At 45.6% G+C, this 26,603-nt stretch overlaps 1 protein-coding gene across 34 annotated transcripts in view; it reads left to right on the top strand.

Moving 5' to 3' along the window:
- The window catches only part of LOC147710068 (butyrophilin subfamily 1 member A1-like), a 538,135-nt gene that overhangs the window by 40,530 nt on the left and 471,002 nt on the right, over positions 1-26,603 (top strand). For all 34 annotated transcript variants that reach the window (XM_086920760.1, XM_086920759.1, XM_086920757.1 and 31 more), the window contains exon 2: positions 3,609-3,685. In XM_086920760.1, coding sequence (XP_086776886.1) covers positions 3,610-3,685 — 76 coding nt within the window. In that variant the 5' untranslated portion in view covers position 3,609. The remainder of the gene's footprint in view (positions 1-3,608; positions 3,686-26,603) is intronic.

Below are 26,603 nucleotides of genomic sequence, written 5' to 3'. Positions count from 1 at the left end.
ATTATTTTTTGAGTGTGACCAGCAGAATCGCACCTGCACTTCTCCATATTTAGCTGTAGCCGCAGTGCTACTTCACACTAAAATAATAAATGTATGCAGCCATACCAAATGTAAAGGCAGGGAGAGCTGCTGTGTGCATTTAGATTATTATTATTATTCCCATGCTGCCAAAGACAACGCGTAGGGCGGGTGTTGTCTATTTAAAGTCCTCTTCATCTCTGCTTATCTTTCTTTCAGCTGATAAAACAACTTGGCAACAACACCAACAATATAGTCTTTGTGTGAAAAAGACCTCAAAAGATCTCAAAGGATTAGTAAATGTGATAACATAGTACGCAAAGTGGAAAAGAATATTTCATAAAGTAGGAAGTAGTGGCGGCTGAAGCTAAATATTGGCCGCGCTTTCAAGTCTGTGTAGGCTTTAGTTTTTCAAATTCTCAGAACAGGAACTATTTCGCCACACCAGCTTTTTTTCTGGTGTAGCCTTTAACTTTCAAATTACAACAGACACTTTCTTGGCAATATTGACGTAAAGTTTCACCTAAGGAGCGGGCATGTCTATCCGCTCCTCTTTGAAACAGCCCAGCATTTTAATGCATATTCTGTAGACATTAAGTTTACTTGCTGCCCATTCGATTTAGGTTGTGTAAACTCAGCATTTTATCCTTTCCTGGTCGATCAACTGATTCCTCTTCAGTTAAAGGGTAACATTCACTGCTGGTCTACACCTTAGCTTAAAGACATTGGCAAAACCAATAGCTCTGGCTAAACACGTATTAAGTCCTACCAGCGAGACCGATTGGCTATGCCAATGCTTGTTAGACTGTGCTGTCAGAGGGCAGGCACTGGGGAAATGAATGGCTCCGTTGACCTAAAAATATGATGTCAAATGTTGGACTGTACTGAGCGCTGATAGTTAAAGCAAATTAAGTTTTACTGTTTGCAGCATGAGATGATTCATTATCATTGGAAAAGAGGTATTTTTGAATCTATTATTTCTCTATTTTGTTTTCATTCCATCATTTGCAATCACTGGAGCAAGTATGTATCACAAATCAGCCCTTTTCCTACCTAGCAGCATGTGTTCATTCGCGGTTAGTTATGTGACTTACGTTCCCCTTACTGAGCATGGGTATGCCGACTGGCTCCATTGAGCCTGTTACTATAGGGCGTTGTCTGTACACTATACGGCCGATTGCGATGCAATTCCTTCCGAACCTCATTGTAATGTGCCGGTCAGATTAGTTTCTGACCGCCTCATTACAATGGAGGCGGTCGGAAAGGCATCCGACCGGTCACTCTGGCTGGTTTCCGTCGGGTTCGGAGAGCCCATCCGCCAGTTGGAATGCTGTCAGTAATCTCAAGGGTGGGCCTTGCGGTGCCGGCCACGGGACGCAGAGATGAATTGCACCTTCCATTTTACTCTGGGAGCATGCATTCCGGCTGGTTCACGGCAGGATGCATGCTCCCACAGTAAAATAAAGGAATGCGACCGAACAGTGTTCGTTCGCATCCTAATGGGGCAGTCGGGACCGTCGACCGGGTTTATGTGGGTCCCATGACCGAGACCCTTTATCTCCAAGCCACAGGGACACTGTGGATTATTCTTGAATGTGTGGTTGCTTATAATGACTTGGGTTGGGGGTGAAGATCGGGGATATAATCCTCGGTCCATGATGATACTCTCAGGCAACGGAAACATGCTAATAAGGTTGCTTTAATGACTTGCATAAAATAGCTCTTATTAGCAACCATAACCCAACATGTTGAGGAAGGATCTTCCTATAACCGTCTGACCATATTTTACTCCATATGTCCTGAGTGTCCCTGATTCCACATAAAACAATTGTGATCATCGGTTCTTGATAAACTTGAGTCGTGCAGGTTCCCGTAGAAACATTTGTGCACCTACTGCCGTCAGCGGATCTATTAGGTGACACAGCTTCCAACTCCGGTCCATTGTAACTTTGCGCAAATTGAATTGAACTGAAATGGACATGGAAACTGTTATAGGTGCTTCTGGACGAGCTTTAAAGAAAATTCCCAGCCTCAAGAGAAATTTGCCAACAAAAATAAGGATAGGGCAAGGGTGCAGGAACTTTGATTAAGCTATTTGCGGTGTAGAGACATGAAGTCTATGAGCCCGCTGGACCTCGGACCTTACCGCCTGCTTCAACACCAGAAATGACTGTTAACAATTAAATGAATAATTAGAAATAGCTTAAAATTAAAAACTATATTTAAAAACATAGTTGACAGCTATACATATAATTGTGTGCTCTACAGGCAGACATGCTTGAGACTAAAAATGTTCAAACTATAGATAACAAAACCAACCTAGTTATCATAGTCTTACCCAGTCGCTATAGTTACACCTATATGACTTAGGATGAAGGACAGACCGTCCCCATTGCTCACAAGTCTCACAAGTATTCCTTAGCGGCAGCATGTTTTACTTCCATTGAAAAAACCCTTGCAGCTGTGCAAACAGCTCTTTTGAAGGAGCACCCTTTGGCACAGGGGAATCATTGTTGTTTCTCCCATAACAGGCACTAGAAGTAGCCGCCAAGGGAAGCATTCCTAATGCCCATGCCCTACACCAGAGATGGGTGCAGTGGTCTTCTTCAAGTGCAGTGGATGTAAAGCTTCAGTATGATCCATGAACATGAACAAGATGTTGGTGCGACTCCAGCAACTTTACCCATCGATTTTCATCAGAGCATTTGCTACATGGCTGGATTTGCCCACAAAAGAACATATTTATAACAAAGGAGAAAGTCACATTCTTTAAGTTTATACTCCGGGTCTCAGTAACTTGCTATTGATTGAAATAAGTAGTTTATATTTCCCAATTATTTTCTGTGAATGCCTTGCTGCATGGAGCGATGGGAGTCGGGGCAGAGGTGACAGATGAAAGTATTATACAGTTTTGTGAATAGATCTATGTAACAAATATTGACCTGTGGGACCTATTGCCGAACTTTGTGGAACTGGAGAGAATGTTTATACTGAGTATGTGCAATATGCACAGTGAAAGAAACTGATAATTTGAGGATTTTGCTTGATAAAGATCAATATGCCTGCACTCAGAAGGTGAGTAAAAAGTTGGATGTATGGCTAAAGAGTTGAACATGGGCCCATTGGAGAGGAACTTTACCTTGTACATATTGTTATTGTTGAATTGTAATCAATACACAGTTTAGATCATAGCTATTGCTAAGAGTGACAGTGAAGTGATATCTGTTCAAGCAAAACACTAGAAGTGTAGTTAGTAGCTTATTGGGGAGCTGTGTACTAGACATAAGATCATCTGTTATGAACACATTTCTTGTCTGTACATTTTGTTAAATTGTTAAGACATTGCATAAAGTAATGTCATTTCTAATTTTGTAAATTTTATGAATAAATAAACATTTATTGTAAGGATTTCTTTGGTAATGCGTACCTGCATCTCATGGTGAAGTATAAGCACAACAACTCTTATCAAATATTTCAGTCTTCTGCACTCAAACCTTAGTGAGAAGTGTAGCTGTTTCAATCACTGCAATGTTTTGTTCCTCACTGTTATCTCTATGAGTAACTTGTGGGATTTGTTTTCCTCTTCACAGAATGATGTCACTCCTGTGCCTGCCACGACTCCCCCCATTGCTGCTACTGTGTCTGTACCATCAAATATATGTTTCAGGTAGGAGAACAACTCTCTTTTCTTATTTTATCATTTTGGGCCTTCTTTAAATTTACAATGACAGACGTTCAATCCTCTCGTTTAGCAGGGTCCCTGAACCTACCACACTTGTGGAAGAAAGTCCCTCATATTCAAAGAAGGCTCCCACAGTGGAGGGGGATTTTCTCACAAGGTGGCTTCGGCTGCAAAGACTTGAAATCACCTTGAGGGAAAACACTGTCAGACTCTTCATCGGGCGATCACTGACACAATATTGTGGTAAACAAAATAGTTGTCAAAAATATTGTTTACTAAAATATGGTGTCCGTGTACTTCTAATAGCAAGTAGAAAAATATCAAACATAAAATATCTCTTCACACTAATATTGTTAAATACATACAAAACGTTTGCTTATAAATATATGGATGTATGACGTATTCACACGTGCTTTTACAACTCATTCCATTACAACGCTGGACTTTGGGAACATCATATTTTACTATTCCAACTCCAGGCTGTGCTACAGTAGAGAAGGTGTTGGATTCCCTAAAGCAATTCATTGTGACGACTTGCGTTGTAATGGAATGCATGGTAATGACATTTTCATTGTAGTGCCTGTGGTGTGATGGCACTGTGTAATTCTGTCTGCGTAGGATATGCACTAAAATGCACAGGAAACCCACTTCATGCGATAGCATCCTGCATGACAACAGTGGAAATGCGCAAATCCTAAAATGGAGCATACCCTATGGAGAAATGTTGCAAGCGAAGAGAAACTGCTCTGAAACATCAGATCTGAACTCCCAAATAAACTAAATGAGCAACCGTTTTTTAGAACAAGGATATCCCTTTAGTGTAATTAAAACTGAAAAAGCCAGAGTCACCTTGAAAGCAAGTGCAGATCTCTTACGATCCAACAATGACAATCCAGAAAGAAGAAGAAAAGATGACAGCATTACCCGACTAATCATTGATTTTAATGATCAAAGCAGAGAACTAAAGAACATCATCCATAAGAACTGCGGTATATTAATGCTTGATGGAACAGGCAAAGGATATTGTCTTCTCAATCAAATATCACGTACAGGAAAACAGCATCCTTGGCAGACATGTTAACACAAAGCCTTCTAGAACTGAAAAGACCAACCACATTATCTCGGGTGAATACTCCAGGTTTCTGGAAATGCTCTAAATGTAGAGCATGGAAACATGGTCAAAATCTGACATTGTATCAACTTAAAAATGGCCAAACTGAACATATTGAGGATCATATAACATGTGAATAAAAGTTTTTAGTATACCTGTTAGAATGTCCCGCTCCTTCCCTGAAAGTTTGGGGGTGGTTCGTCAAGTGGGGGCCGAGAAAAAAGGGGGGTCCCAAATAATGTTTTCCCCATGCAATTTTCCATAGGGACCTTTAGCCAGGGCTACAGCCCGAACGGCTGAACGGAATTACATGAAATTTGGCAGAGAGGTAGAGTTCTGTTCACAGATTGTGCTTTTTGTTAAATGGTGTAAATCCGTTCAGTAGTTTCTGAGAAAATTGCAAATAGCATCATAGCGATATCTAGAGACGGAGTTCAGCACGCGCACGGAAATCTGTTCAATTACGAGCGCGAGCTGCATGGTGATTGGCTGTGAACTGTCTGTCAACACTTGAAACCAGGAAGTGTTGGCGGCCATCTTGTGCCTCGTTAGAACCGAGTCACAAGAAAACAGTAAAGCAAAGTTGAGAACTAAGGGAAGGGGTAGGCTAGAAACATTCTGACCCTCTAGGCTTGCTCAGGGGGTCGTACATTGATGTTTAGGCTCTATTTTTTATTTTTATTTTTTTAAAGGAAAATCACGGCACACACGTATGGAAATACGTACAATTACGAGCAAGAGCTCCATGCTGATTGGTTGTCAATACTCCAAAACAGGAAATGCTGGCAGCCATCTTGTTTGTCGCGAGAGCAGAGTCACAAGAAAACAGTAAAAGAAAGTTGAGAAATAAGGAAAGGGGGCGGGGTAGAAACATTCTGACCCTATAGTCTTGATCAGGGGGATGGTACATGGATGTTTAGGCTCAATTTTTATTTTAAATAAAATAAAAAATGGCGGGGTACTCGTGCAGTACTTGTACACGATGGAAAAGGTGAAAAAAACTAGCAGTCCGTTTTGTTTATTAGGTCCCCGGTGGGGCAAATTACGGTGGCAATTTTTAGAGCTACATTTCTATGACAGTATATAAAACTTTTCATTTTTTTTCCTGCATCAGTTGTACTCTTTACGCATGGGCAGCCTTGTTTTCAAGTGTACTTTTTTTTCTTTTTCTTCAAGTTCGCCAAGCAAACCTCTCCTGATTTTAGGTATTACATTTGCCGCTTTCTTTTCCCGGGTCATGTGTGTCATCCGGTGCTATACTTTTGTAATATATTAATATACATATTGTATGTATATTTATTTGAAATGTAGTGTTGAGGCGCCAAACGTTGATTACAGACTCAACATAGTTTTTCTCCGTTATTTTTATTTATACCTGTTACTTTCATTTTACCCTGTGCATATTTTCTCTGTGATCGATGAGATTTCGTGCCACAGATACCATTGTGTTTGTCCTTGGTCTCCGATCTTATCAGACTTGGTCACACGTATAGCTAGAAACTAATTTGAAGGACGTAAGGCACAGGTATTACAACACGTGTTGGTCAACAAAAAAACATTATTAAGATTATGCATTTCTCATGTGTGGTAAATGCATACTAGTTGTAAAAGCATGTGTGGAAAAGCGATATGCGTGCTAATGGGTTTGTGGTGACGATCACGCATGCTTATGAACCGGGTTTGGGCGTGGTGGAGTCTAGGGTACCAGGTGGAGGGGCACGCAGCTGCACTCATACAATATAGGATTTTTAAAACTTAAAAAAAATTATTCCATTAATATCCTATATTAAGTCTTCAGTTAGTATGTTCATTAAATACGTGAATATATGTTTTTAAACAATTAAAAACATTCATGTCTTTTTTGTACGGGGCACCGTACATGACTTCACACGGAAGCTTTGATGCGACGTGTAACATCAAAGGGTATTCGTAGCGTATGCTGAAAATGATTAGCATACAAACTATGGTTTGATCACTCTCTCACTGTCAAATCAGAGCACAGGGCGCGCTATGAGAATGGTTAGAAGTGATCACTCATTGGAGATCCAATTCAGGTGTGTGGCTTATCCAGAGTATCATAACGTTATTTTTTAACCTGGTTAAGTTTGAGGTTTGCATGAAATACTATGCTATAGCCAGATATGGATGTTTAGGGAGCGCTTATCTGCATGAAGCTTGGTTATTACCATTTACATATAGGTGTCTAAGGGAGGGAAAAGAAGTCTATGTGAATGGCGAGGAATGGATTGCACAATAGTAGCAGATCACTAGTTAATTTGTAGACACATACAATTGCATGGCTCTTGTATACTGTAGTGTTCTAATCTAGGACCCTGATCGATACTGTGACCTTATGCCCCTATTCGGCTATAAATCCATGTATTCCCTATATTGGCATAACCGTTCAAGTGCAATATTCAGAAACTCATCTCTGGCCTCACACGAACAGAGCCACATTCCAGAATAGCTTTCTCTGCCACTTCCTTTGCAACCAATTAGTGCAATGACAGAGCAGAAGTTACTATCTGAGATTCCTAGATTAACACTCAGAGTTCTTCAACAAGATAAAAACTCAGCAAACCTGGAAACCCCCGCTTGCTGTGTTTTGATTAGTAATAGAACTCTAATGAGCACTGATAGAAGATCACTTCCTAGTGACATCTTTATAGACGTCTTATGTCCAAAAACGTATGTCAAACAAGGCACCTTTCAGGTATAAATATTACCAACGTTGCCTTAAGCAAACGCTGTTGTGTCGCTGAAGCTATCAATGCCATAGCTGCTGTGTTGCTGTCTGCCGTTGTTTCGCTGAAGCTGATGCTGCCAGCTATCTCGCTGCTGCTGAAGAAGCTGTCATGCTGATGATACTACAGCTGCTATCGCTACTGCTATCGCTGCTAACTAGCGAACGATGGTGTGGTGAACTTAGGAGCTGAACAGCCGTCCCCTGCAAAGAGCCCAGCAGATGCAAGCTGCCCGCGGTTGCTGCCCCTCCTCCTCCTCCTCGACGCGCTGAAGAAGAGACGCTGCCTTTCTCCTGCAGAGAAATCCAGCTCCGGCGTTTCTAGTCTACCCTTGCGGGTGACTGGGATATCGAGCCCTGAGGGAGATACCAGACCTCCATCATTCTATTCCAGAGGTATGGTGTTGACTAAACCCTTGAGAGAGAATTCTTGAAGCAACCCTTGGCAAAACCAACTTAACTTAAAGCTACTTACTTACTCCCCTCCCAAGTATTAGGCTTAAGTCAGGTACACTGGGGTAGGCGTAGTTAGAAGCACCAGTTGAGTATTTTAGCCCAATGTATATATGAATGTATATATGTTTTATTCCTTTTAAACCATTGTATGGCTAAGAAACCATATCAATGCTTTTACTGAATTATTTCGCAATACTTATCTTACTGTACGTACTTTTTATAATAACAAGTCTTGCAATTGTGGCAATTCATTTCTCTTGTATGAGAAGAAAGACTGTTCAATAAATGTTACCTTTTATTGACAACGCCCGTCTCTCTATTCTCTACATATTGTGAAAGTAAACTGCACCAACCTGACTGAGTAAAATAACTGTCTATTGTTTCACATGACCCTAGAGATTGACTCTTGATCTGAGGAGCAAAGTTGTCATGTTGCACGGTTGTTGGAAAACTGAATCCCTTCTTGTCTGTGCCAGGGAAGCCGACCACTTCCTATTTCAGTCAAGAAAGTTTCCAGTGACCTCTGAGCTAGTTGGTAACAATTCCAATTAAGTTTAGCATAGTCAGTAGAGGCCTGGAAGATCCGCACTTCTACGTCGATACTACTGTTTATGTTATTCCAATGCGCAGGGCCTATTGGGAAAATAGGAACTACGCTACAATACAAAATGCGCCAAATTTGGACTGAGTTTTGAAAGGTAGTCCGACACCTTGCTATCATAACAACGTTCACTTTACTGGAAACTGGAGTTATTTACTTTGAAATAATGGAGATTGTTGTGCAATGTTAGCAGGCATCGCTTACAAGATTACGGTAACTGAGCGTGTGGTTTGATTAAAAAAAAGTTGTGTTAACTCCTCTGTATGGGAAGCTGGATGTTTCCATCTGGCTGTCGATTTCGACCTTGAAAGCAGAGTCAACCAAATGAGTCGTATAAGAGCGCTCTTGTCTCAAAAAGATGTCGCTCTTATATCTGGTACAGAAACATTTGTCCTTCATGTAGCAAACACCCGTGCAGAAGTGCATGCTTTATTAAATACAGACGTGCTCTTGAATTTTGGGGAGTTAATTTAGAGTATCTTTAATGTGTCCTTGACTTCGGGGTTACCTTACTTTTTTAAAGTTAGAAGCAGTGGCCTTGCGACTTATGTGAAAATATATTTGGTCTCTTTTCGGGATTTTTTCATTCTATTTTTTGCAGCATCTTTGGTGGTTTGCGCTTAATACTCGCATTAGTTGCTGGAGTGCTTTTATTACTTTGTTTACATAAATATGGATGCACATCCTGCAGCAGACGATAATATGTCCCGGCTGTTGCTGCTTCGCAACCAAATGATTAGTTACTATGGAGCGCTGCCTCTTGCAACGTTGAGTGCAGTTTATGGATTAATGTTTCGATTCTCCTTTTTCACATCCATTCAACCTGTGTTCCATTGCCTGAGCTGTGATTTCGACTTTGCCCTGGATATGTGACTCTGCAGTACGGTGTCTCCCAACGCGGATTATGACCAGCTGATGAGCCCCTTACTGGTTTATGACGTGCTCTGTTCTGGCGGCGGGATTATGGCCTTAGCAGCGACACATGGAATAATGGGACGTTGCAATGTTTTTACAGCGGCGCTTGAGTTCTTGGCACGCATTTACATTGAAGATGACCCGAGTTTTCCTCCGATGGTGATAGAGGCTCTGATCATTGAGGAACATGTATGTTCATTCCCACTATTGAATTGGATGGCTGAAATGTTTTCAGATGAGAACAATGACTTCCTGGTGGAGGCTGTTGCTACATACTGTGCTTACACACTGTTGGATTAAGACTCTTTGATTTTTCTACGATTTCTTTATTATTTAGCTACTTCTTTCTATCAAAGAGCGAATAAGTTTTTTTGGGAAATGTGAACTTGACTTTTCTTTTTAGACTTGGACTCGCCCACGTTTATATATATCACATGCTTTGATCAAGAACGGGTGCTGTGGATTAGAAGCTTATATGCTATTTTTGCTTTCCTGCTCTGCTTTGCACACAACACGTACTTGTGATATTGTTTAGAGAAGGCTGAGTATTTTGTTTTATATGAGAATAATTTGGTATGCTAGATTTGTAAACTGCCTCGCTAGTTTTGTGTGTATAGTGAGAGCATGGAACATCAAGGTTATCCTGAATACTGTGTCTGTTATTCAGAATGATCCTCGCACGTTCGAGCCATAATACATATGGAGCTGTGGCCACCTCTGATACTTGCGCGTTTCATAATCCATTGTGGAGGCAAAGTTACACACAGTTGGAGAACATTCATATCTTGACAGTTTATGGAGCACTGAATGTGATCCACTACTGCTGAGTACCAGAGGTATGGGTCTGCCCATGTATTCCTATGAGACTTTCTGTAGTTTTAAACTAATCTGCTAGGTAGGGAGGGTGAAATGTAGGTATATTTTAAATTTGTTTACCTTTAGCATTATAGGATGCTTTTTCCGTTTGTATTTCATAGAATAGTAACAATGCTGACAACCTTCTTTCTGAGTCGCATGTTCTGGGTTGACTAGTCATTGGTGTTTTTGCTCTAGGGCGAAGAACTAATGAGTCACTGATTGCTGGTTTGGTAGGGGGTTTGTGTAGTAAGGTGGGTTTTGGAACACCGTAACTCACTGAGGCCCTAAGTCTTTATGTACAGTTCTGTGTATGAGCAGAATTCCTGGAACAGTAGTTACAACTAAAAGGCTCGATAAAGGGTTTGCACTTTAAATATGAATATAAAATATCAGAATAGTTGATAATCACAGCTAAGGAATGCAGCAATTAGATGTGTGTATGTGTGTATGATGTGTAGATTGAGTGGAAGATGAAAACCATGAAAAATAAGAAAGGTTGGAGAGACGCAAACTACCCACTGCATTGTCAGTGAAGTGATCTTTGGATTTCCAGGTCATTAGACAGATAGGGTGTTGGATTCCGCAGTGGGAGCAAGAAAACTAGTACAACAACTAAGGAAGAAAGCTAGTGCATAAAGTACACACAGTTGGGCAGATTTACAAGGTCGTGGGAAAAATGGTGCAAAAGTGGCGCAAGGGGCTTGTAAACCTGTTGCAGTGTGTGGTAGAAAAGACACAAGAAAGGATAGAAGTGTGCAAATTACCCAGTGCTATTCATGGGTAGTAGTTACCAAGAAGGCTGAATAAAGGGCCTGCACTTTGAATTTGAATTAAAGAATTAAAGAAGAAGAATTGATAAGCTTAGGCAAGAATGGTAGCAGGTAGGTGTGTGTATTTGTGGTTGTTGAGTTCATTGAGTGGAAGATGACTAAGGTGAAAAATTATAGAGGTTGCAGAGATGCAAACTTTCCATTTCTTTGTAAAGGAAGTGGGTGTTTAGTTTTCCAGTGCATATATATATTCACTGAAAAAAACATAGGTTTCAGGCACGTTATAGTTAAGAATTAGCATTTAAAAAACCTTAGAAATTCACTGAAAAAACCATAGGTTTCAGCCACGTTATAGTTAGGAATTAGCATTTAAAAAACCTTAGAAATTCACTGAAAAAACCATAGGTTTCACCCATGTTATAGTTAGCTGGACATTTCTCTCATACAAAACCATTGAAATTCCCCTGTTATAGTTAGTTCAGCTAACTATAACTCGCGCGCCCGCAATGCACTGCTGGTGACGACTCACCGACCCTCCCCTGGCAATTGGCTCACCTGTTGAAGACCGTTGTGAATATCCGAACTCCAACTCCCACCATGCATCATGTTTATGCTGGTCGGTCAGTGGTGTGGAGGGGGTGGGGAAATCCAGAGTTTCAGTGTCTATGAGCAGGCTGGGGGCTGCTTACTGTAATCCCACGCATTCATTAACAAAAGCATCTCCTCCAGTTCCCTCGGGCCGCTACAACCTTGTGAATTGATCAGACTGTAGGTGCAGGGACAGCAATGATACACATAACGTCCTAGAGGTAGGTAACCCCTTGCCGCACTGGTCACACGATCCCCAGGGTGGACACCGGAATTCTCGATCCCTCGAGTCATGTAAGCACTGAACTTCAGTGCCGTGCCAGAATTCTGGGTCTCTTGAAGTAGCGGGGCCATCCTTACCGCGCTTCAGGCAAGGCGCGGAAAATATGCAGATAACTCCTTCCCAGCAAAGAAAAGGTGGAGGCCAGAGGGGGTTCAGCAGGAAAACACCTTTATTCAAAAATGCAATCAGTGAGTGGCGGCGAATGCATTTCGGCAGTCTTAGCCTTCGTCAGTGCCCTTCACTCACAATAGTCTAGTCAAAATTCAAGTTGTTGTGCTCCACCTATGTAGTGGTGACGACACACCGCTCCTCCCCTGGCAATTGGCTCACCTGTTGAAGATCGTTGTGAATATCCGAACTCCAACTCCCACCATGCATTATGTTTATGCTGTTCGGTCAGTGGTGTGGGGGTGGTGGGGAAATCCAGAGTTTCATTGTCTATGAGCAGGCTAGGGGCTGCTTACTGTAATCCCACGCATTCATTAAGAAAAGCGTCTCCTCCAGTCCCCTCGGGCCGCTACAACCTTGTGAATCGATCAGACTGTAGGTGCAGGGACAGCCATGATGCACATAACGTCCTGGAGGTAGGTACCCCCTTGCCGCACTGGTCACACAATCCCCAGGGTGGACACCGGAATTCTCGATCCCTCGAGTCATGTAAGCACTGAACTTCAGTGCCGTGCCAGAATTATCCGGGTCTCTTGAAGTAGCGGGCCATCCTTACCGCGCTTCAGGCAAGGCGCGGAAAATATGCAGATAACTCATTCCCAGCAAAGAAAAGGAGGAGGCCAGAGGGGGTTCAGCAGGAAAACACCTTTATTTAAAAATGCATTCAGTGAGTGGCGGCGAATGCATTTCGGCAGTCTTAGCCTTCGTCAGCCCCCTTCACTCACGATAGTCCAGTCAAAATTCAAGTTGTTGTGCTCCACCTATGTAGTGGTGACGACACACCGCTCCACCCCTGGCAATTGGCTCACCTGTTGAAGATCTTTGTGAATATCCGAACTCCAACTCCCACCATGCATTATGTTTATGCTGTTCGGTCAGTGGTGTGGGGGGTGGTGGGCAAATCCAGAGTTTCAGTGTCTATGAGCAGGCTGGGGGCTGCTTTCTGTAATCCCACGCATTCATTAACAAAAGCGTCTCCTCCAGTCCCCTCGGGCCGCTACAACCTTGTGAATCGATCAGACTGTAGGTGCAGGGACAGCCATGATGCACATAACGTCCTGGAGGTAGGTACCCCCTTGCCGCACTGGTCACACAATCCCCAGGGTGGACACCGGAATTCTTGATCCCTCGAGTCATGTAAGCACTGAACTTCAGTGCCGTGCCAGAATTATCCGGGTCTCTTGAAGTAGCGGGGCCATCCTTACCGCGCTTCAGGCAAGGCACGGAAAATATGCAGATAACTCCTTTCCAGCAAAGAAAAGGTGGAGGCCAGAGGGGGTTCAGCAGGAAAACACCTTTATTTAAAAATGCATTCAGTGAGTGGCGGCGAATGCATTTCGGCAGTCTCAGCCTTCGTCAGCGCCCTTCACTCACGATAGTCCAGTCGAAATTCAAGCTGTTGTGCTCCACCTATGTAGTGGTGACGACACACCGCTCCTCCCCTGGCAATTGGCTCACCTGTTGAAGATCGTTGTGAATATCCGAACTACAACTCCCACCATGCATTATGTTTATGCTGGTCGGTCAGTGGTGTGGGGGGTGGTGGGGAAATCCAGAGTTTCAGTGTCTATGAGCAGGCTGGGGGCTGCTTACTGTGATCAGACTGTAGGTGCAGGGACAGCCATGATGCACATAACATCCTGGAGGTAGGTACCCCCTTTCCGCACTGGTCACACAATCCCCAGGGTGTACACCGGTATTCTCGATCCCTCGAGTCATGTAAGCACTATATATATATATATATCCTACTGGCGGACGCCAGTAGGTAGTTATAGTTATGAAAAGCGTTTTTTCTTTTCCCAATAACTTTGGCGCCTTTTGACGAATGTTCGCAAAATTAGTGGGGCTCTCCGGTCGGCTCGTGTTATGAAAGTTTTGGGGTGATTCGTCAAGCGGGGCTTAGGAAAAAGGGGGGTCCCAAAACTCATTTTCGCCATGTTATTTTCCATAAAAAACTTTAGACAAAGCAGCAGCCCGAACTGCTGAAAGGATTTACACCAAGTTTTGTAAAAAGGTAGCCCTTGGTTCAGAAAGTGTCCTTTATGTTAAATGGTGTAAATCCATTCAGTAGTTCCTGAGACCTTCAAAAAAGAAAAATATATTGATATCTGGGCGGAGCCTAACCCCAGAATACGAGTTTGTCTCTGATTGGCTGCCAACACTTGAAACCAGGAGTGTTGGCAGCCATCTTGTGCTCAGACTGAGGGAGAAAGAAAAAGGTAAAATAAAGATTAAAAAATACAAGAAAAGGGGCCGGGTAAAAACACCCGACCCCCCCAGGCCTGCTCAGTGGGTCCCACAGGGACATCCAGGCCCAAAAAAAACATTTTTATTTTTTGTTTCCGCGGGGGTCACGCCATTGCACGAATCCATCCCAAAAAAGGAAGTGAGGTCTCCGGCGCTTCGTTTTCAATGCTCCGGGGTGGGCCACGTCCTGGGGACAATTTATTAATGTAGCAGGGGTCTGCGGGCCCCTAGAGCCCCAGGGACCGCCACCTCCCCGGGGCTTTAAACACATTGAGAGGGGGGTCATGCGGCCCCCCTCCTTGAGCCCTTGATGGCCCGGGGGACCGCCACCCCCCAGGGCCGGCTCCTGCATGTCCCTGGTGCCCACCCCGAGACACTGCTGTTTGCAATGACAGGGCGGGAGCCTTGTGGCTCCCGCCCTGTCATTGCACACTCTACTTTGGATTTTGGAAGCGAGAGCAGGAATCCTGCTCTCGCTTCCAAAATCCAAAGCAGATTGCTTTTCCACACGGGGAGCTGCATGTTACCAGCTCCCCCATGTGGAAAAGCAATGCCGGCTCCCATGGAGGAATTGGGGCGGACAGGCCAGGCCCCAGGGGATGGAGTCCCCAGGGCCAAATAGGCCCGGGACAGGAGCCATGCAACCCCCTCCCCTTTAAAAAAAACACAGCAGGGGGGCCACAGGGGAATGGGTCCCCGGGGCCATAAATGGCCTGAAGAGGGGCGCCACGTGACCCCCCCTCCATATATATAAAAAAATATATATACTGGCCATGCTCCTGGGGATGGGGTTCCCTGGGCAGAAACTGGCCTCGGGAGGGCCCCCCTTTGTTTTTTTTCTAACTAACAAAATAGAGGCCAGGCCCTGGGGGATGGGGTCCCCAGGGCCCAAAAAATAGGAAAGAAAGGGGGGCCACACAGCCCCTCTTCTAAAAAATACAACAACAAAAAAAGGCGGCATCGCGCCGGAGGCCACGCCCCCTCCCAGCTCTGCAAACGCGCCTGTGGCAAGTTTTAAGTTGGGGAACTAATTCCCCTTTAATCCAGAGGGTCCCTGGGGCCCAACTAGCCTCCAGGTACCTCCAGTAAGCGCCACAGGGCTGCCTTGCAGAGAGGTGGTCTGATGCCACGCCCCTTTTTACACCTCTCTGCAACGCAGCACTGTGGCGCTTACTGGAGGTAGCTGGTGGGCTAGTTGGACACTAGGGACCCTCAGGACTCAAGGGGATTTAATCCCCCAATTTATAATGTCCCAGTGGGCCTGTTTAAACAGTGGTGCAGGGAGGGGGCGTGGCCTGATTTGACAAATGTGCAAACGCGCCCTCTGACGCATTTTAGGTTGGGGGATTGTGGCAGTATGTGAGCATCTGTATAGGTGTATGAGTGCATATGATAGTGTTGTATTGATGAGTGACTACATGTATGAGTGACTGTATGGGTGAACGAGTGGATGTGGGTGTAGACCTAGGAATCAGCCAGTGCGTATTTAGTAACTGGTATTGATGTGTCTATTGTTTAGAAAGTGGTAGTCTGTATTTTAGAGTGGGTGTATCAAAGGTTATATTGAGGTATGAGGAGGTGTATCAGATTTTCACGTGGAGGATGTCATCAGTGATGTCATTAGTGATATCACTGACCATGTCATGAATGATGTAATATGTGACATCATCAGCAGTGCATTGCAGGGGCGCGAGGTATAGTTAGCTGAACTAACTATAACGCCGGAATTTCTATGGTTTTGTATGAGTGAAATGTCCAACTAACTAAAATGTTCCTGAAACCTATGATTTTTTCTGTGAATATATATATATATATATATATAACCTACTGGCGGTCGCCAGTAGGTAGTTATAATTAGGACCTTGTTTCTATATAGGAAATCCGCAACATTCTATTTGGAATAACTTTGGCGCCGGCCGACGAATCTTCGCGAAATTCTCCAAGAAGATGGGGCGCTCCGCTCCGCTCCTATCCTGAAAGGGGGGTCCCAAAACGGCTACAGCCCAAACTGCTGAACGGAATTACACCAAATTTAGCAAAAAGGTAGAGTTTGTTTCGCAGATCACGCTTTTTGTTAAATGGTGTAAATCTGTGCAGTAGTTCCTGAGAAAATTATAGATATATCTATGGACAAAGTAGGGTACGCGTATCCTTCGAGGATTATGCGCGTACCCTTACGAGCACGAGCTGCATGCTAACTGTCTGTCAACACTCCAAACCAAGAAGTGGTGGCAGCCATCTTGTGTCTAGGTAGAATCGAGGCACAAGAAAACTGAAAAACAAGTGTGCAAAAGACGCAAAGGGGGCACGGTAGAAACCCCCTAGGCCTGCTCAGGACCCCCAAGGCCCAATAATTATTTTTTTAAATCACGAGATATGCGTAGGATACGCGAATCACATGAAAAAAAAACCCGAAGCCCGCTTTAGTGCTAAGTCCCGGGGGCAATGTGATTTATTATAATGGGGGGCCCAGAGGGCCCACCAGCCCCGGGAACTGCCACCCCCGGTACTTTAATGATACATATGCGGGGGGCTCACAGCCCCCCGCAGCCCTGGGGACCGCCACCCCCCACCCCACGGGGCTTCTATTTTTTATAATAATGGGCTGCCCAGAGGGGCCCTTCAGCCCCGGGGACCGCCACCCCCGGGGCTTTAACATTATGTATGCGGGGGGCTCACAGCCCCCACTGCCCCGGTGCCCACCACCCCTGGGGCTTCTTTTTAAATATATGTGAGGAGGTTCAGGGCCCCCCCGCAGCCCCAGGGAGGATCCCCCTTGCAGACCGATTGGAGCAGACCAGCCCACCTCTCTTAGGAAGCGCTTACACACATTTTGCAACTTATGGTGAGCAGCCGAGATGGAACCTCAAACACAAAGGGCCCTCCAGCTCTTACTGGCAATGCATTCTGCAGCCACCTGGTCACATGGTTCTACAGTGTGTTAAACACCTTAGCCGGGAAGCCCTTGGATGCACTCCGGACCCGCTGGGCCATAGAGTTGAATCAGGACTTCACAGATGCTGAATGGGGGAGGGCATTGGCCTGTCTCCAGAGAGTCTCCCGAAATTCCAGTCTCAAGTACATCCAACATAATTTTACACACATTGGTCTTACCTAAAGCCCCATAGGATCAGGGCCATTTACGGAGATGTGTCGGTGCACAGACGTTCTACGGTGCGACTGTGCACCGAGACGCCTTCGGAAGTTCGACCGCGGACTTCAGGAGCCTTATTACAGGCCATTGCGCTTCATAACCAGTTTCAACTCGGCGATACCGTAGGTTCCCATCCGGGGTCTGCATCCTTGATTTCTATCTACTACAAGGAAATTGGCTTACCGACTGCGCGCTATTAGCACTGCTCTTTTAATTACTGCGGTTCCCGGGGATTCCTAACCTTGAGGCTCCCTGCAGGCATCACATGCCTCACTCCAGCCCTCCAGCCAACTAATTGCGTTGTGGCTCAACCTTTCCAGGCAACCTGCTAACTGGTACATTGCGAGGCATAATACGCCTAACCCTACTGCCAACCAACCTGGCATCATCCACTCATCCAGGCTCCGCAATTGGAATGCCCACCCTTCATTCTGGAATTGGCCCTATCCACCGTGCCTAGGCTTTTAAATTCAGGCAAGCACTGAATGTCCTGATGATGATCCACTATTTTTAACTGGATCGAAACGCCGTTGACATAATATGTGGTTTAAACACTAGTTCACTATCATGTGCCTAAAAATTATGTGTTTTCCACATATGTGAAGCAAATAGATTGTAAAATCATATTTTTGCTCCTGTTCCTTCTAATGCCTGAAAATCCCTAGTTAATTGTACTGTGTATTGTATGTCTAGTACTGTGGATACAGGACTGTGTCCCACTGTTCTATTGTTGCTTTGTTTGATTTGCTTTATTGAGTTATCGAATAAATTCTGAAGTCCGGCTGGACTTCCTGTTCATTATAGTGCATATTGTGGCCTATAATTATTGAAATTGTTATTTCCTCCTTGTCAAGGACCGTTATTTCATTTGCTGGGCTTCATTTTTGTTGACGCCCTTGCTGTTTTTTAAGCCCGCCCATTGGGACAAGTGCCATCTTCAATCATGCTGTGTTCACGCTGTATTAGCATGCAGCAGTCGCCTTTGTGATTGGTGGACCTTGTCATCCAATCACAGAGACAATTGCTGCATGTGAATGCAGCGAAAAGGCAGCATGTCGAGCGCGCAGAGCTCCTGCATGTGTACGTAGCTCTCTCCACACTGAATTTGTGTGCAATTCAATTGCCTGCAGCTATTTCCCTGGAAGCTAAAGCTCTGCAGTCGGAATGCAATAAGGGTGGGTAACAACTGTCCTGTACCCTCAGCTCCACACACCGTCACATGTGATACCCGCGGCATAGGGGGCTGTCCTCCCACATCGCTCTCAGACTGCATGTCGGCTGTGTAATTGGAGCAGTCTCCGTGAACTGTGCACGCAGCGTGTGATAATGTGACAACAGAGATATGCATTCACTTTACCATCATAAGAAGTTACTGCATTCTCCCCTTTTTTCCCGCTGTCTCTCTCGTTTTTCTCGCCCTCTGCCTCCTATTTCTCCTCTTTTCTGGTATAGCCCGTTGGCTCTGTCTCAGCCTAACTGTGGTAACTAGCGTCCGTCTAGGGACCGGAACATTTAATTATGCATGGCCCTTCCCTAAAGGTAATGGAACGTTAGGAAATATGAAAAATATTTAGATGTGCTACATTTAGACTCAGTTCTTGCCAGGAAGAAGGATGTTGGTTTGTGCATAACACCCTCATCTGCATTGTCTCTGTGTACATAGCTGAGTTTTAGTGGGCATGACAATAACTTGTCCATGCATTCCCTGGAGTAAATGTGTAGGGAAACCCGTGCGAGGTCAAGGACTCATAGCGCTGAGGAACAAATGCAGCAATCCTGCAGTTTAGTGTTTACATCATTCTTTATGTGACTGGGAAATCCATATTATAATCTGTCTTCCTCGCTCAGGCAGGCTGTGTGATCCTGGGGAAGCCCCTTTATCACGCTGTGCTTCGGTTCCTTCCCTTTCAACAAACTGAGAGCTCTGCAGTCTGGACGTTACAGGTACCATGGGTTGGAACGTGGAACAAACAGACCTGGTGTGTACTCAATACCCCCTCAGAAGACTGAGCAGTGTGCTCTTTGGCGCACGATCACATGGAACGAACAGACCTGGGTTGTACTCAATCCCGACTCAGAAGACTGAGCACTGTGCTCTTCGGCACACGATCACATGGAACGAACAGACCTGGTGTGTACTCAATACCGCCTCAGAAGACTGAGCAGTGTGCTCTTCGGCACACGATCCCATGGAACGAACAGACCTGGTGTGTACTCAATCCCGCCTCAGAAGACTGAGCAGTGTGCTCTTCGGCACACGATCACATGGAACGAACAGACCTGGTCTGTACTCAATACCGCCTCAGAAGACTGAGCAGTGTGCTCTTTGGCACACGATCACATGGAACGAACAGACCTGGTTTGTACTCAATCCCGCCTCAATAGACTGAGCAGTGTGCTCTTCGGCACACGATCCCATGGAACGAACAGACCTGGTGTGTACTCAATCCCGCCTCAGAAGACTGAGCAGTGTGCTCTTCGGCACACGATCACATGGAACGAACAGACCTGGTCTGTACTCAATACCCCCTCAGAAGACTGAGCAGTGTGCTCTTTGGCACACGATCACATGGAACGAACAGACCTGGTTTGTACTCAATCCCGACTCAGAAGACTGAGCACTGTGCTCTTTGGCACACGATCACATGGAACGAACAGACCTGGTGTGTACTCAATACCGCCTCAGAAGACTGAGCAGTGTGCTCTTCGGCACACGATCCCATGGAACGAACAGACCTGGTGTGTACTCAATCCCGCCTCAGAAGACTGAGCAGTGTGCTCTTTGGCACACGATCACATGGAACTAACAGACCTGGTGTGTACTCAATCCCGACTCAGAAGACTGAGCACTGTGCTCTTCGGCACACGATCACATGGAACGAACAGACCTGGTGTGTACTCAATACCGCCTCAGAAGACTGAGCAGTGTGCTCTTCGGCACACGATCCCATGGAACGAACAGACCTGGTGTGTACTCAATCCCGCCTCAGAAGACTGAGCAGCGTGCTCTTCGGCACACGATCACATGGAACGAACAGACCTGGTGTGTACTCAATACCGCCTCAGAAGACTGAGCAGTGTGCTCTTTGGCACACGATCACATGGAACGAACAGACCTGGTGTGTACTCAATCCCGCCTCAGAAGACTGAGCAGTGTGCTCTTCGGCACACGATCACATGGAACGAACAGACCTGGTGTGTACTCAATCCCGACTCAGAAGACTGAGCACTGAGCACTGTGCTCTTTGGCACACGATCACATGGAACGAACAGACCTGGTGTGTACTCAATCCCGCCTCAGAAGGATAAGCAGTGTGCTCTTCGCCACACGATCACATGTGGGGCCGCTCACCTCTGCTTCTCTGCCATGTATCGAGGGTCCGATGAACCCTCCCGGGGTGTTGTATACTTACGGTAGGTAAATGACTGCAGAGTGGTCTGGAGTGTCACACCCAACCTACCCCTTTCTAAAGCGCTGCACCTCAGCCCGTGCCTGCTGACAGTAGCTCGGTGCCCGGCTCGATACCCCGAGGGCACCTCGCCAAGTGTGGCACGGGTGAGCCCAGCACGGCTTGCACAATGATGTCCATCGGTGTCGAAATCCGCCCCGACTTCAAATGGAGCGACCATTGAACGCGGCGGACGGTTCAAAATATGGTATCGCCAGTTGGGAGGGAATAAGAAGGTGGAAACTTGTCTCTGCCCCCTGGGAGTTTCAGTTTGTATAGCGCATATTTTGATCTCAGTGACTTTCTGGGCGCTGTGGGGCACTTGCAGGGTTAATCTATTCGAACAGGATTTCCATCAATTACACAGCCCAGCGGTAAATTGTATTGCTGTTGATAGATATTATTTTTAATGCAAGTAAGTACTGTGTATTGGTTTAAAGATTACGATCTAAATAAACTTACCTTTTGACTTGACTTGACTTGAATGTTTCCAGCAGGGCCTCATGGGCGTGCGGCGCGGGTCATGTTACAGGCCGCAACATGTGAGGATGCAGGCAAACATGGCTGGCACCTGGCCCGGCTCCTCACATGGGGAGATTTGCACCCGATCTTGTGGTAGGTGTCTGCGGGCTCTTTGATTCGACTCCCGTAGGTTCCTAGTACCCCCCCAGCACGCCCCAAGTTCAGCTGGATGTATCCCACAGTGCTCACATGCTCTCCATGGTGAAGAGCCCGCAGGCTGCACGCCAGAGTTAAGTGAACCAGCCTTTCCCCCAGGGACCTCCGGTAAGCATGTATCCCACCTCCAGGAGTCACCCCCCTCCCGGACAGCTAAGTGTGGTGTCCACCTGTCCCGGCGTCTCCTCTTTCCAAGAGTTCCTCTGCATCAATGGTTTGCAGGACACATGGTGTAACAACAGAAGGGGCATTATATACAGCTTCGGGTGGACCGTTCTCGTCCCTCCCTCTATCTCTTACTCTCTACCCCTTTGTCTCTTACCCACACTTTGCTTCTTGCTACCCCAGTGTACCTTGCTCCTTACACCCCCCCGCTCTTACCCCTACCTCTTTATTGCTCTCCATCCTGGTGGCTTTTGCACCCTACTCTCTGTCTCATACTATCTAGCCCTATCTTTTGCTCTCTACCCTGTCTCTTGCTGTCTACCCTCTCTCTTTCCTCTAGCACTCTCTAATCCCCGTACTCCACAGTCTCCGATCCCTGCCTCAATATCACTTACGCCATACAATACTATCTCTTGATTTCGTCCTCTCTTCTTTTTCTCCCTCCTCAGCGCAGTCATAAGTAAATAGGTAGCGTGTAACCATGTGTGTATATTTATGGGGGCGGTCCCTACAGTTCTGAGAACACCCATCGCTAAGAGGGGGAGGGGCAGAGCGGGGCCTATCCACAGACGGAGACACCAGATCACCCACTTGATTTTTTATTCTGCACCACAAGGAGCTTTGAATACGGATGCATAGGCGCTAGAGGCCTTTCAAAGTTGGCGCTTTTATTAGCTTTTTTAGCAATAAAGATCTGTTATTCAGCACCAAGAGACCCCGTTGGGGTGAACGTTATTAATATCCACGGTATATTTCACTCAGATGGGGGAGGGGGTTAACATGGGGCAGAGGGTGTACAAGAGACCACATCATGCTCTCAGGTGAGGGGCGGGGCTTCACATGGGTTCTGAGGCGGCAGAACAGACCAGACCATGCTCTCGGGTGGGGGAAGGGGCTTTTAATGGGGTCTGAGTACACAACACACCAGAGCATGCTCTCGGGTGGGGCAGGGGGCTTTTCATGGGGTCTGAGAGTACACAACAGACCAGACCATGCTCTCGGGTGGAGAGGGGGGTTTTCATGGGGTCTGTTGGTGCTCAACAGACCAGACCATGCAAAAAACATTGCCATTTACAATTCCAACAACTGTAAACTTTACAAATGCGAGATCTATTGCATTGCAAATGCTTGTCCTATACAATGTACTCTATGCATTTACTGTGTTTACTGTGTATTTACTGTATTTTTCCTATTTAACCGTTTACTGGGTATATGTGCTCATAACTGTGTGTTTCACAGTTTCACCGCAGGATTTCTTTGCGCTCATGGTTGGTTCTTGGTGTGGTTCCCACATTGTGCGTTCCTCTGCTCGCTAGGTGGCTCCCCATGGTGCGCCCCATGGCTCCAACATCTTTCAATTCCCTGTCAGTGCACAGGATTGAGGTTGCGCGCCAGGAGCATGGAGCTTTTTTCCTGCCTGGAGAGTGACGCCCTGACTCCGGGGTCTCTATAAAGTTGAAGAAACCCTTTTTTTTGCAGTGAGTTGCGCCTTGCAAGTAGGGGTCTGTTTTTGGTGTACTGCGGCATGCAACGATAGGTTCCACTCACAAAGCTGGTCACCTACTAGACCCAATTTTTTCTAATGTATCCAACATTGAGTGTTCCACAGCTATCCCTCTGTGTTGGTCTGACCACTTTTTGGTTGGTTTCAGGCTAGTGATTCCAGAGAATTCGCACATGGCAACTTGTGGTACTCAAAAACCAACTAGGGACTGGAGAAAGTTGGATATCGCTATCCTTAATAAACTTTTATCCAGCCAAAATCCCTATCTACCTATTTACATGCTAAAAGAGAGTATCAGTCTCTTTGTAGGGCAGCCCGCGCAGACTATGTCTCATCAACTATAACTGATTCACAGAATTGCTCTAAAACATTATTCAAGATGGTCAAAGATTATCAGGCTCTGCAAACCAGCCCATTCCCCCCAGTCTGAATGAAGTGCAATGCGAGGACCTTGCTCAATTTTTTACAAACAAAGTGGAAAGCACTATATTCCGCCTTGGACTGTAATAAGCCAACAAATTCTGCTCCACCATTTTCTATTTACTCCCAGCTAGCCCCTGTGATCGATTGCATGGATGCGCGCATTACAGACCTCACCAATAAGCTGGAACATTGGCCACCACTTGACATTACTACCCTTAAACAGCATCTAGGTAGTATTAAATCTGGCGCCCTCCGTGACTCCCTTCCTATCACAGTACTGCCGCAGCTTGAGCTGCCAGCACTCTTGATCATTTTCTCTCTTTCTGCGGGGAAGGAGTCACAGCGATCTGTTCTCCGGACTGGGCTTGGCAAAATCGCATCTTGGATGCAAGCCAATTCTCTTAAGCTTAATGGTGAAAAAACAGAGGTCCTGATTCTGGGAAAAGACAAAGATCTCTGGGGCCCGCAACATTAGCCTATAGAAATGGGTGCGCTGCCACAGCCTTCCCAGCATGCTCACAATCTTGGCTTCATCTTTGACGACCTAGTATCTATGCGTCAACAAGCCATGAAGGTGGCTGCAACCTTTTTCACCATTTTGAAATGGCTGAAGAAGATTGTTTGGATTCTACCTAGCCCTACCGAGAGAACCGTAGTCCAGGGTCTTGTAACCTCTAGACTGGACTACGGTAACATTCTCTACCTTGGAGCCAATAAAGATGTGACACACAAGCTACAGCAGGTACAAAACTCTGCTGCCAGATTGCTCTGTAGTGTTCCCAGAGCAGCCTCTATCTCTTGCTCCCTGAGTGACCTCCATTGGCTCAGGGTTGAGAACCGGATCAAGTTTAAAACTCTGAGCTACATGTTCAGAATTAAGCTTGGAATGCCCCCCCAATATTTGCAAAACTTAGCTCACCCCTATCTGCCTTCACACACTTTTCGGCCCACCACTCAGGCTAAATTCCAGGTGCCTAGGATTTGACTATCCCATATAGGTTAGGTGGCCGCTCCTTTTGTTACCTGGGCCCTGTTTTATGGAATGCTCTTCCCTTGTCTCTTTGCACCCAAACTAGCTTTACATTTTTCTGCAATTCACTTAAAACCTGGCTTTTCAATCAGTAAGTTGTTGTTCTTTTTTCTTTTATTTCTGTTCTGGTGGGCGCCGAAAAACCCTTTTTGGGTAGCTGTTGCACCTATATATACATTTTAAAATAATAATATTAATGATAGGGGAGCGGTATCTCCCAATATTTGCTTATATTGCAGTACTTGGCCAGGCGTGAGGCCCATTAAAATAAGTGGGGGGTTCCCCCTATCTAAACTTACCTGCCTCCTTCTGCTGCAAGATGCCCTTCTGGGTGCATGTCACCTGTTAACCTCATGGGCGCTAGCGGAATTCCGCTCGTACGCTGAGATTTTTTTAAACGCATGTTACGTGACGAGCTGGGCTCGTCATCAGCGTGCGAGGAGGCTACGCCATGACGAGCCCAGCTCATCATCAGCGTGGAAGGTGTTAAGGCTTCACATTTGGGGACACGATCTCCCAGACTTATTATCTCCTATTTATAGTTATTTATTTCTACAATGGGAGTGAAAGGCAGGCACTAGACACTGAATTCCACAGAAAATGTTGTTGTTGCAAGTAACATATTCTAGATTCAAACTCAAAACCTCTATTATTGACTGTTGAAGATTTCTTATGCTACTGTTTGGTTGGCAGTCACCGGCAGTGCTGTTTTGTATCTCCCAGTTTCTAAAGTTTTAACCTATCATTCAATATTGTTTGCCATCAAAGAGCTTGAATGATCCAAAAATAGGTAATAAATTCAAAGTTGTTCAAAGTTGTTCAGAACAGGCGGCATTAAAATGTTCATTGCCTAGACCCCACAAATCTTTAGGCTGTTTCTGTTTATGCTGCACAAAAAGTGGGCGACACAGTGGGCTCTCTCTTGATAGACTAGAGTTGAGACCTCTCTCGCTCGCGCATGGCCAGCTGCATGCCTAGACTCACCTCCACACATGTAGAAGGATGCTTATGCACAGGGGCAACATCACTGAAAATAAGACCATATACGGGCAAACATTCACGAAAATGCACAGCAGCAAGCTGCAAGCAGAGTTGCTCTGCTCTCCACTACATGCAAAAACAACAGTTGATGGACAGAATACAGAACAATGTCATACATTCACCCCCGTACAGAGAGATCTGTGCCTAAATCCATTGTTTGTTTGCTTTGCTCACCATGCCATTCCAGTTTGAACCCAGCCACATTCAAATCAGACTTGACCCTCTGCCCCATGGGATTAGTCCAGCCGGAACTGCCAAGCAACGTCCTGGACTGGAAACAAGCATCCTCGGACTGTTTTCGGTCTTTCAGCTCTCATCAACCAGGATAGCTTGATACCAGTGGCATGGAGAGCACAGGACTCACGTCTGAGCATACCCGTCCCACTCGGGGTGACAAATGCAAAAACAACAGTTGTTGGACAGAATGCAGAACAATGTCATACATTCACGACAGCAAAACACACAAGATGATGAACGGAATGTTGCACATTGGCAAAACATTCACCCCCAGTCCCAGTCACAGATCTGGGTTTAATCCATCGTTATTTTGCTCACCACGTGTAATGGCTTTGTTTTCCTTATATTTTGGTGCCTCTGTCAGTCACCAGGCCATTACTTACCACAGCCCTCATTAGGACTCATAAAAACACCACACTTTAGAATACTTACCTGAGAAAGGAATAATACTGAAAGCTAGAAATACTCAAAGTCTGTAGCCA

Source organism: Lissotriton vulgaris, chromosome 5 (genome assembly GCF_964263255.1).
Source record: "Lissotriton vulgaris chromosome 5, aLisVul1.2, whole genome shotgun sequence".
Lineage (NCBI taxonomy): Eukaryota > Metazoa > Chordata > Amphibia > Caudata > Salamandridae > Lissotriton > Lissotriton vulgaris.
The sequence above is the reverse complement of the archived record's forward strand: the minus strand, read 5'-3'. Positions and strand labels throughout refer to the sequence as shown.